The sequence below is a fragment of the Symphodus melops genome (assembly GCF_947650265.1).
Source record: "Symphodus melops genome assembly, chromosome: 8".
NCBI classification, from domain to species: Eukaryota; Metazoa; Chordata; class Actinopteri; order Labriformes; family Labridae; genus Symphodus; species Symphodus melops.
The window spans coordinates 19,352,926-19,365,457 of NC_136698.1; the positions used below are offsets into that span (position 1 = coordinate 19,352,926).

Here is a 12,532-nt window from a genome sequence, read left to right on the forward strand (position 1 = left end):
GGGAATTTGAAATGTGTTAAATCTTTAAAATTCCCCATCAAGTCTCTGTTCCATTAAAAACACTCGCATCCTGTAGGGACTTATACCAGTTGCAAACATTTTCTTCGGTGATTGAGGTCAAAAGATTTTAGTTCCTTTTTTTTTGTTGGGCAGGTTTTCTGAGCTTGGAGAATTTTGTGCATTACAGAGGAATGCCCCCCTGTTTTCTCATAGCTTGAGTTATTTGTGCTTTTGGCTCAAGCTATTTTGTTCTTTCGTTGAGACATCATGCAATGCCAGCCCAAAGAAAAACGTAGCGCTGTATAGACAAAACATAAAATCTTCTCTGACTGCGATAACCTAATGCAGTCTATTATAAACTGAGTTTATGGTCTTATCAGAGTATAAATTAGCTGACAACTTTTTGAACTTTTCAAGCCCCAAACTTTGTTTCCATGGTAGCACTGGACTAGACAAAAAATTGTAGCTCTAATTCATTTACATCATGGTTTTTGGATTTTAAACTAACAAACCTTTAAATGCTGGATGCTTCTGAACACTGAATGCGTTAATCATATTTCTGTTCTTGTTTCTACTGTTTTTTATCTTGGCTGTGATTGCAGCGGCAGTAACAAAGCATGAATCTGAGTAGTTTGTTTTAAATAAGATTCAGAAATCATTATCCAGGTTGATTAGACCTCCAAATCTTAATCTGGTCATTTTTGTTCCATATCGCTACACACAAATCACGTTCACTCCCAAATCGCAACAGTTGTATTTATTCGAATGTGCGACAGGGTTGTTAGTCATCCAGAAGAGACATAAAAAAAAAACAGTCAACAAATTGTCTTTACAGCCTTCAACAGCTAACCACGATGATATGGCATTTTTTTTGTCGAACTAATCATTAAGTACACAATATACACTGGAGAAAAGAGCTTGTTTAGTCCAGAAGAACACAAAGGACAGAGATCAACATACAATACTCATTTTTAATAACAATAGAGAAGAAAGTATAAACCCTGTCATCTAATATCTTCATTTGCCTGTAAGGTGCACCACTGGTATCAGGAGACCAATGACAACAGGAGCTGGTACAGTGGGAGTGTTAGCTCAAACACTGACACCATCACAGCACATGTTCAGAATGAAGAATGTACTGAAAAGTTTCCTATAAAACTGGGAAGAGGAAATGTCCGTAAAAAAAGGTTGAAATAGTGTCGAGAAGAACTACATGACGAGGAGGCGGACATGTATGAAAATTCAAGTATCAAAATAACTAAGACACTGACGAGCTGAAATTACAAAGGTAGTAAAAATCACAGGAAGAGGAACATTGACACAATCAACAATACATTAGGCAACATTTTGCATTTGTTTTTAAGGCAGTTGATTAAAAAAAAAAACTAAACAGAACTAGGCGTCTTCTTCATTCCAAGTTAAATACAAGCCTAGCCCCGACGTGTCAACCGAAGATCTGTTATAGAAAAGAAGTGCGTCGGACTCGAAGCACTTTAGTTTGACTTGTCTTCTGACGTATGACAGAGAGTACAGTTCATGTGGACAGCGGTGGAGTTGTGCTCAAGATTTTTGGTCTTCTTCACAGTGAGGTTTGTCAGGGCTGATAAGGCTGCTGCATCGAGAGTGGAGAGTCACTCTCAGCCTATTGTCTGGCACAGAAATCTAAATGGTTGGCACTTCATCAGCGCACAGCATGGGGAGGCAGGGAGCTCTCGTCTCATCCACTAACGATTGCCCTTCATGGCCTCCTTGGCTGCCAGGATGAGCGGCGTGAGGCTGGATAGCGGCTTAGCCAGCTTTAGGAACGGATGCTGCAAAAAAACAAAACAAAAAAACACACAAGGGAAATGATTTAAAGAAGAGCAGATTTGAATGGATACTGAAGAAACAGTAAGAGTTTCCAACCTGCAGCAGCTCTTTTCCTCCACCTCTTTTCTCTACATCCATCTCCAAGCAACGGTTGAGAAAATCTCTGAAGACCGGAGACAGCTTCTCAGGGTTCTGCAGCTCAGGCGTGCCATTAGTGGCGATCAGGTATAACGCCTGCACAACAGGAAGAGGAACACACAAAAGTGTGAAATATTGTTTTCTGGACATAATCTGAAAAGCTGACAGTAATACTAATAACTTGATTTAGACGGTTATCAAATGGGCGTGCATGGATTTGCAGTATAAATCAGTGTGCATGGACTACACACCAGAGCGCACGCAGACTTAGAAACTGAGGGAATGCATTTTCAAACATTTCTTTTTTTCTTAAGGAAGCCTCGATGGGCTCTGTAGAGAGATGCATTAATATGAGGAAACAGTCTTTTCATTTAACCAACAAATACAATGTGAATTCCACATGAATACATTTGTGAAGTAGAATGTGTATTCCAGCACTTCGTTTCTATGTTGTTTATTCCTTGTTTATTCAACTAGAAAACAAAGAAAGCGACAAGGCAGCAGAAAAACTGGACAGAAATATTTGTTTCGCGACATCCAGTCAACTATTTAGAACCCAACATTTTTATCTGAATGCTGTTGTTGTTGAATGTGGAGGGCAGGACGGCCTCTCATGAGACTCCTGACTCACTGCAGCTGTTAACGTGATCCTGACTCAGACTCAGCAGGGGCATGGATTCTTTAACCACCTGTCACCTGCATACGTTCTCTGATGACTCTGTCATTGTCGACCTCATCACCAATGGGAACGAGGGGGAGTACAGAGAACTCAACCTGGACTTTGTGGACTGGTGCCAGCGGAACAGCCTCCAGATCAACGCAGGTAAAACCAAAGAACTGGTGGTGGACTTTTGCAGGCACAGACCCACTTCCCCCACACCAGTGAACATCCAGAGAAAGGACATTGAGATAGTGGACTCTTATAAGTACCTGCGTGTTCACCTGAACAATAAACTGGACTGGACTGATAACCCACAGGGTCTCTAAAAGAAAGGACTCCTGTCCTTTGGAGTGCAGGGAGCACTCCTGAAGACTTTTTATGACTCAGTGGTAGCATCAGCTATCTTTTACAGAGCTGTCTGCTGGAGCAGCAGCACCACGGCTGCAGACAGGAACAGACTGAACAAACTGGTGAAGAAGGCCAGCTCTATCCTGGGCTGCCCCCTGGACCCTGTGGAGGTGGTGGGAGACAGGATGATGATGAAGAAGCTATCATCCCTGATGGAGAACGTCTCCCGACTCCCTGCATGGTCCTGTAACAGCACTGGGCAGCTCCTTCAGTGACAGGCTCCGCCCCCCGCGGTGTCTGAAGGAGAGACACTGCAGGTCCTTCTTTCCTGCTGCAGTCAGACTGTTTAACCAATCAGCTCCCAGTCGATCACACCCACAAAGCGGACAATTCACTCCTACCTCTTGTGCAAAAATATTGTTATAAGCTGTCACCTGATCTTATTTGTATTTTTAATGTCATTTCATTTCATTTGCATTGCAATGATTATTTATGGGACAAATTGTGCAATAACATGTCCATCCTTATATGCACTGTGTTCATACAGTTTATATAGACTTCCATCCTGAAGTTCCTGGCTCTTTTAAATATTTTTTTATGCATTTTTACATGCTTATATTTAAGAATGGTTTATTTTGACATTTCCCATCGAAGTATTTAACTCACTCGGAGCGGGTTCTCGTTCAGGTATGGAGGTTCTCCTTCCACCATCTCGATGGCCATGATTCCCAGAGACCAGATGTCCACTTTGGGCCCGTATGCCTTCCGGGTCACCACCTCAGGAGCCATCCAGTACGGCGTGCCCACCATGGTGCTGCGTTTGCTCTGCTCAGGAGTGATCTGGGCACAGAAGCCAAAATCGGCTGTGGAGCAGAAAAACACGAGTTCATCATATAAAACTGTCAAAGTTCAAGTGAGGTTTTCCAAATTTTCCATAATTTTTTTACTAGAATGTGTTCTTTAACAGGATACCTTCTCTCATTTTTTATTATCAAATAATTTTAAAAAACTTTTGATTGTCAGTCATATTCAAACAAGCTGCAGCTGGTGAAAGAAAGACAACACAATATGTTGGCAAAGTTTCCGTACCTAAACAATGCTTGTGTTTTTTTTAAATAAAGAAAATGTTGCAGGAGTTTGTCTGCTGTTTTTCGTAACTGAAAACAACAAATTACCCAAAAAGGGTCACAAAGGAAATTTTGTTCTCGTGGTATCAAAACAGATCCAGATATTTTATTGGTTAGCACGCAGGAAGTCCATTTTAAACGTGAGCTGCAAATGGCACAATTTTAAACCCCCGACTTTCTCCAGAAAATGTCATCCCGAGTGAAGTGGGCAGGGTGACTTTTTTCACCTTGGCAAGGATCTAGTTTGTGCACGTGTGCGTGTATTTTAGCCTATGTGGAACAGAGTGTCAGGATGATTCGGCTAATGTGACTGCCCTAGTGGACAGACACAGTAATGACAGTTTAGCGGCTGCACCTGATCACATTACGGCAAGACTCACTCAGCTTGACGGAGCCGTCCATCCCCAACAGCACGTTGTCACTCTTGATGTCTCGGTGGATGACCTGGTTCGCATGCAGAAATTCCAGCGCCTGTAAACACTGCAGACAGAAACACGAGAGCACGCAGGGGAGGATGATGGGAGTTCAGTTTGAGTTTTGACTTTGACAGAAGATGGATTTGATTAGTATAGGAGTTTACCTCTCTGCAGACAGCAGCTATCTGAGCCTCGTCCATACAGGTCTCTGTGACCACGTCTGTCAGAGAGCCTCCAGCGAGATACTCCATCACCACAAACAGCTCCTCCCCCATCAGGAAACTGACACACACACACACACGCACAATGAAACACAGTGTAGCACGTTGAACTACACATGTTGGATTGTAGCTCATACACGTGACAACATTGATGCCACAGATAGCTTAACCTATCAGCAGAAGCTGGCAGTCACTGCAGAAAGTAAAGAATCAGCCGGCGCTTAAAATGTGCGGGTGAATCCACAGCATCGAGCGGGGTTGAGCTTTCGCTGATTTAAATGTGGAGAGATGAAGTGTCAGTGGAGCGCAGAGCGACATGAAACGGTTAGGATCAGAGAGGATAAAACAGCAGAAATGTTCACACTCCGCTCTTCTAACGCCTCCTGGTCTTCGGCCATGTCTGAACATTCACAGTCTCACCTGTCTAAAAAGTTGACGATGTTGGGGTTCTTCAGCTCCTTCATCACCAGAATCTCGTTGATGATCAGCTCCTTCTTCGGCTGCTTCTGCAGGTTGATCTGTTTGATGGCAACCTGCGAACAGAACCAATATGAAGAAGAGTGGAGATTAATGAAAACACGAAAAAGAAAGATCACACATGTCCAAAACAATAATATGAGATTTTTTCAAACTTTCTGTCATCTTTGTAATACTGCTGGGTTGTAAGTATAGTGTGAGCGATAGATTTATTTATCATACAAAGCATCTAAAAACCAGAAGAGAGAGACACACACACACACACACATGCTCTGTACCTCTTGTCCTGTGGCCACATCAATGGCTGTGAAAACGGTTCCTGACGCCCTGCGAGAGGAACGAGAGGAGCATTTTACTTGAGTGATCATTTAAACAAACTTTACACCAAAGTACAGAATAACCGCTCTTAAACTAAATGTGTTCAGATCTGCCTCATGCAAAAGATTTATTGTCGCTGGATTTTAAACTTTTGAAGGTTATGTTGGGAAAAGAAAGGCCATGATTTGATTATGAAAACAAGTAGCACACAAATAAAACACACATTTATTTCTCAAGGTGATGAGGTCATAATGATGCATTTAAAGGAAACATGGTACTCGATTCAGTAAATGAAGCTTGTGGAGGGCTGGTTTGATTGAAAAGACAAAAAGGGAGCAGAGGAAGAGGGCAGAGAGACTCGCAGGCTGAGGGTCTGTACTTCACAACTATCAACGTTACCGTACTGTACGCTCAGAGGTCAGTTAGCATACAGGAAGCTAGCAGGACTACAAACTGAACAGGGTGAAACTTATGGTGTTCTGTGTATAAACTCACCCCTGACCAATTTTTTCGTATCTGGTGTATTTCTTCTTGGGATCTCCGATGCTGACGATGGTTCCTGTGAGACAAAAGACAACAGCACATTTTCAGACTTTAACATGAAGCTTAAACTTTGATGCAAAAAGATCCAATATTAATACCCATTTCTAAACCAAAGTCAAACTCATCTGTATTTTACATTTTTCAACGTGCTGGACATACAAAAAAAAAAAGAAAAGTTTCTCCCTGAGCCACGGTGTAAACTAACAGTAGAAAGATTTTAAGAATGTATACAAAATATAAACAATAAAAATAAAAGTACAGATTTACAAACATTTTAAGATACTGTGCAACAAAGTGCACGTCAAAGTGCATTTTGAAAAAGAGCAACAAGAATATAAGTACAAAACTTCCAATACATGATTCATTTCTTGTTTTCATGCAGACAAACTCCGTGTTGACACATTTTCAATGTTGTTGTACAATTTAGAAAGTGCTTTATCTATTTGGGTTAAAAATATGAATGAAATTGTACTTTTTTTTAAAACTTCATGTGGTTTGAAAACGTGATTTAAAAAAGTATCAAAGCATCGACATTAGTGATCTCTTCAATGGAAAAAAAGTCTGAATTCAAATTGTTGTAACAAAGCTGAATGATTTAAATATAATTTACTCAGTTTGTCCATGATCTCCTCATCCGACATCTTGCCCTTCTTCTTCTGTCTGTCTGCAGCCTTCGAGGCGACGTCTCCGTCCACGGCTGTGCTCGGAGCGGGGAGGGGCTCGATGACAGAGCGGGTGTACACCTGCACGACAAACACATAAGCGCAAATAAATCAACACGTCCTTAATTCTCACACGGCAAAGTACGAGACGAAAATGGGGGGTGGGGGGGGGACTCACGCTCTTTGTGTGTTCTGGTCTGGGAGCCACGATGGGAGGAGGAGCTTCATCATCGTCATCATCATCGATGTCTTTGATGTTCGGAGAGGACGGTTCGGTTCCTTTTTTGACCGGCTGATTCAGAGAAGTCGTCTGTTAGTCGTCATAACAAACAAACATAGAGCTGGGATATAAAAGCATGTGTTTTATAAAGTACTCACAGACTGAGGCCCGGGGCTGAACGCGTCTTTTTCTGTCAACGACAAAAACAAAGAGTCAAAGTTTACAAAAGTCTCCCATCAGAGCGAACACACTGTACTGTCTGTGAGAAGAATTCCAATGTTTCATAAAGTTGACTATTATATACTTGATCCATGAAAAGGGAAAACTTTTTCAATCTTGGGGCTTTACCCAGCTCTAAATGTTGTCAGTCAAATCAGCTAAAACTCTACAAATGTGCTTTTTGGTTTGTTTTTTTTGTTAGGTGCGCTGGTGGGGGTTCGGTGCCTTGCTCAAGGGCACCGAGAAGTGGTCTGGCACCTCTCCAGCTACCAGACCAACTTCCATATCTTGGTCCGCATCGGGAATTGAACTGGCGATCCTTTGATTCCCAAGTCCCTACAGACTGAGCTGCTGCGGCACCCAAACATGGATCCAAAAAAACAAAACAATTACCCGGCATGTTGTCTACATGCCAGAAGGCCAGAAGTCAGCAGAGTGGTGAGGCGTTAAATAAAACGTTACTCCAACTGACCCTAAACTACAAGGTAACATTTCGAGAGAATGTTGACTGGGAGTGACCCGCACAAACAGATGGCTGTTGTCACGTAAACAAACAGCCAACTTTACTTTTTTTCTGAGAGCACTGCTGAGTGATGAGGTCTTTAAGGTCAAAGGTCATTTTCTCACCTGAAGAGGAGAAGCTGAGGTACTTCTGACGGCCGTTGCCAGTAGAGTCGTAGAACTTGAGAACGTCGAGCACTGCCTGTGGGTTCTTCTTCTGCTCCGACTTGGTGATGTTTGAGGTCTGCAGTAGTCGAGCCCATTGCTCCGGCATACCCTGTGTGTGACACACGCAGCATGGTGGCAACAGGGTGAGGAAGAAGACGAGATGAAAGGAACATCTATTAACGTGTGAGACGAAGCAGACGCTGAAAACTCACGGTGAACTCTCCTGTGACAGCATCAAAGCCCACATGTATGGTGTGTTCAAAGTCTGACGGCGGTGAGATCTCTGGTCGTTCTTTGTCTCGGTCTTTCTTTCTGCCACCTGCAAGTTGACAAAACATTATCAAGATTACACATAAGGATTTGCTCGATCGCAAACAGACAAAGATAAAAACACATCATTTTTCGGCCTTTGTGTCACCTTTTTCTGCCCCGGAGAAGATTGAGATGATCTTGTTGCGAGGTTTTCTCTCCTCTGGCACCGATGGCAAAGGTTTGGAGCTGTGATTGGCTGAGAGTGAGTCTTTCCCAGAGCCCGTGCTGAAGATGGTGCTGCTCATCCTAACCGGGGGTGCAGGGGGTTTATCCTCGGGGTCTCCGTTATCACACATCCCTGGAGGTCTCTGTGAGGCTCACAGGGCTGAGAGGGCGGCGGGGCGAGGAAGGAGAGGGAAACAAACAGAGAGAGAGAGAGAGAGAGAGAGCAAGGCAGGGCTCACATCAGCATGAAGCACCGCTGTGCTCATACGCCGCGGGAGGATTAACAGCAGAGCAGAGAGGAAGCACCGAGGGATACCTGCAAGAAAAGAAGACAAACATTTCAGACTACTACGACATCTACATGACTGCATTTCCCATGAACCACTTCCCAAAGCGGAGTGCAGTCAGCACATTGTCATGAGGTGGTCGTTTATATGGTTAATGTAGAAACCTTGATTAACACTGAACTAAGTGATTTCATTATACTGGCAAACCTATATAGGCAAAATACACTACACACAGTAAGTTAGGGATCTTGTGAAGTCCTCACTGGGTTTCATACATAATGTGTTTGTTTCACTTCAGTGATTTTTGGGATAGGGAGGCAATTGTATGAGGATGATAGACACCTCATTTTGTCTTTTCCACCTAATGGTCTCACTGTGTACAATGTGCCTTACATATTGGAGCATATTGTGGCATCAATTTCAACATTCTGGGGTATAAAAAGCTGGTATTGTTAGTAATTCCCAGTTCATCATTCAAGCAGCCATGAACACACGTCGTCACTGAACAGACGAGCAGCAGCACCTGGCCATAGCACGCCTTCAGCTCGGTAGCAGGCTTCACCACCTTGGCTTGAATGCCAGACGACCGTTGCAGGTGACTCCACTGACATCAAGACACTGCCGTGACTGTTAGCAGTGGGTACAAGACCATGGGACCTGGACAAAGGAGCAGTGGTCTACTGTCCTGTTCACTGATGAGTGTCAGGTCACCTTGCATAGAAATCAACATGGTCCCCAGGGTTTGCTTTGGTGGAGGAGGTGCAAAAGTTTGGGCAGGCATCAGTCAGCGCAAAACAGATTTGGTGATAGTCAATGGATCAGTCACTGCATGTTCTTGCCTCAGAGACATCATAGAACCCATCATCATCATCATCATCCCCCAATTCATCAATTACAAGCACACCCCCAACTTTGTGTTCATGGACGATAATGCTCTACCACATCGTGCCAGAATTGTCACTTCAGGAAGTCGGAGTGCCACATATGGTATGACCAGCAATGTCCCCTGACCAGAACCCCATAGAGCACGTCTGGGACCAGCTGAAGCAGTGAATGGATGCTCGTACCCGACCCCAACGTGGCCTCACAGAACTGCACTCGTGGAGGAGTGGAACACATTGCCTCAGACCAACATCATGAGACTAGTTAGAAGCATGAGACGTCGCTGTCCAGCTGTCATTGTGGTAAATGCTGGAAACACCCGCTACTGATTTTGTCAAGTTTGGTTATTTGGGGTGATCTTTGTTATTGTCTAAATTGTTGGGAAATAAATATTGCACTGATGAAAATGGCGCTTCTTGTCATTAATTAATAGTGATATCTAAGGGAACCATTACTTATTTCAGAGCTAATAGGAAAAGCACTCATGTAAATAACAATATCCCAACTTATCTGGTTGTAGTGTGTACACTCTTGGAACACATCTATTTCAGACTCTTTAAACACTGGAAACAACACGAGAGAAATGGTACCACTGAAGCTGTGCAGTATTTGGTAACACAACAGTGAGCTGTGAAAACACAGCAGAGATAAACACAGGCGGTAATGTTTTCAGTCTCTTTATATCATCTATAATTATAACACAGACTCAGCACAACACTGGGCTTGTCAAGATGCCAGCATTTTAAACTTCAATATAGCACTGGTGAAAAAAAAGCAATAGGGACATTTGTTTTGATACCACAGCAACAACAATACAAGTCCGTGACATCAAATATAATTTATTGACTTTAATTTCCAAATATTAAAATCAATTGCAGACAAACTCCTGAATGGATCTATCATGTTGCAGCAAGCCTATTTTTGAAAATACGACTTAAGATCTGAATCTTTATTTAATGATTCAATAATTTTTTGATTATGTTGACCACTAAAACAACTGAGATTGCATCATTTAAAAATGATACAAGAATAGAAAAGTTTTTGCACAACGCTAAAGTACAAACAAACACTCCCCCATACGTTTAGGAACCTTTACACAATTTGACTAATTTACGATGAAAATGAAAACAAAGACTTTTTAGTTTCAAAATAGAAATTACAGGATCAAAACATTACAGCGTATTTGAGCACATTACGTAAACCTCTCAGTCGCCATGGAAACCACTAAGGATGTTACGACTGGATTTTTACCTGCCAACATATTGTCAACTTTTGAATGTGATTGTTTGTCGTTTCTAATTTATTTATACCTCTTACTACCTCCTATCTCATCAAATAAGACGTCATTTTCTCAAAGCTTCGGTTATTTTCGACACCATTAATAACAGTTGGCATCGCTTTAAAACACAACAACCTTACAACAAGTGGAGAGCATTTTCAGCAACCTCAGACTTCTTTTGTGTCACAGCAGAGATTAATAATGAACAAATACGGAACAATACATGTTGATATTAAAACAATAAACAGAGGCTATCACTTCAGTACGCCTTTCCAACATTTAAAATGCTGAGATATTGAGATCTGGCCCTTTACTTGTACTTATAGGAGTCTTTATGTGTCCTTCAAATGAGTAACGGGCGGCTAGCGAGCTAACGTTAGCCAAGTACTTGGCCAACAAGTGTGCTAGCTACGACCTAGCATTAGCAAGACAGACTACACTAACGCTTGAAATATAACGGGACTATTATTTAGCCTCATAATGTTTCCATGGTCTGAACAACATATTAGAATGTTTCACGGGACAGGGAGTGAGTCAAATAGAGAATAGCCTAGAAGAGACAGGCTGACTCTTGTGTTGAAGCTAACACAGGCTCACCGGAGGCTCCACAGCAGCTCAACTTCAACACAACTTTATCAACACTGGACGGTCCTCGACGCTCTGGAAAGTGTTTGTTAATCCGGTAAAAGTACTTCCTGTATTATGTGGGGTCGTGGTGGTCCAACACGAACAAAAGTAACGGAGTAAAAACGTGACTTTAACTATTTACAAAGCAACTTTTCGGGTGTCTCCGCGGCCCCGGGACGATTCCGCTATGGCGGAGGGGAAGCGGAACTAGAGACCCAGCCCAGCCCGCTCACTGATGTCTCCCATCAAGTGTGTTCAAACCATACCATCCCGGTTATCACAATAATAGAAAAGTACACCATCTTATATTTATTAATAATTTATTATTTTAACGGTTTTGACAAAAAAAGTCTACCATTTAACAAGGCAGACACGTGAATTTATATTATCATACATTATTTGAATTTATAGGCTACAGTATAACACTTCAGCAACGAGGCAATTCTAAATGCTTCACGGAAAACATCATAAGAGGATACATCACAAATACAAAGCATTAAAATAAGTACAGACCGAATAAAGCCAGAAAAAAACCTAAAATAAAAGAATGCAATGATACGCAACTGTACAAGTAACAGTGCATAGTCTTAAAGATAACAAATTAAGATCATTTATTCAAAATCTTTCATGACAGCAGCTGTGTTGTCTAAGTCTTCAGCCTTTATTTAAAAGAACTGGGACTTCAGTAATCCTCATGTTATAGAACAGTAGATACATTAAGAAACCAGGGTGCATGGCATGCATGAAAGGAGCCATGCACAGGTCGGATCTTGGACCCAGGCTGTCCACTTGACCACTAAAGTCTCTGTGCACGTAGCATGACCCAATCACTAGGTCATCTGGGTCCCTAATTTACTGGACATGAGACAAGTATGGATTAATGTTATAACTCATTACAGCCGTCTGAGGACAGGACATTTATAACATTTATAAAACGGTTGATGACGGGAATCATCTTCATTTCAACATGATATGTTTGAATTTGGGATAAAGAACACCCAGATAATCTCAAATTCAAACTATGTTAAACTGCTATCTTCATTAATTTTCTCGTTAGTATTCCTATATCTAAACCTTAGACAAACCAAAACAAAGATGTAACTACTAACAAAGTCCTACTTCATGAAAAACCCAATGGCATTTCCTAATGAT

The 12,532-nt window shown here is 42.1% G+C and overlaps 1 protein-coding gene across 1 annotated transcript; it reads right to left on the bottom strand.

Moving 5' to 3' along the window:
• Positions 1–742: 742 nt before the first annotated feature.
• On the bottom strand, positions 743–11,634 carry pak2b (p21 protein (Cdc42/Rac)-activated kinase 2b). The gene is made up of 15 exons (XM_079351493.1): positions 11,351–11,634; positions 8,247–8,621; positions 8,041–8,147; positions 7,787–7,937; positions 7,099–7,130; positions 6,899–7,012; positions 6,669–6,801; positions 6,011–6,074; positions 5,476–5,524; positions 5,141–5,253; positions 4,664–4,781; positions 4,464–4,563; positions 3,623–3,819; positions 1,906–2,043; positions 743–1,811 (listed from the first exon to the last, which is right to left on the bottom strand). The coding sequence occupies exons 2-15, from the start codon at positions 8,434–8,436 to the stop codon at positions 1,725–1,727; spliced, it is 1,593 nt and encodes a 530-aa protein (XP_079207619.1). The 5' UTR covers positions 8,437–8,621; positions 11,351–11,634; the 3' UTR covers positions 743–1,724.
• Positions 11,635–12,532: the final 898 nt, after the last annotated feature.

Coding starts and splice junctions, on each gene's coding strand:
- pak2b (XM_079351493.1), bottom strand. CDS start 8,436: ATGTGTGATAACGGAGACCCCGAGGATAAACCCCCTGCACCCCCGGTT. Junction 7,938..8,040: donor CTGTCACAGGAGAGTTCACC/GTGAGTTTTCAG, acceptor TGTCACACACAG/GGTATGCCGGAGCAATGGGC. Junction 3,820..4,463: donor GGACGGCTCCGTCAAGCTGA/GTGAGTCTTGCC, acceptor TCTGCTCCACAG/CCGATTTTGGCTTCTGTGCC.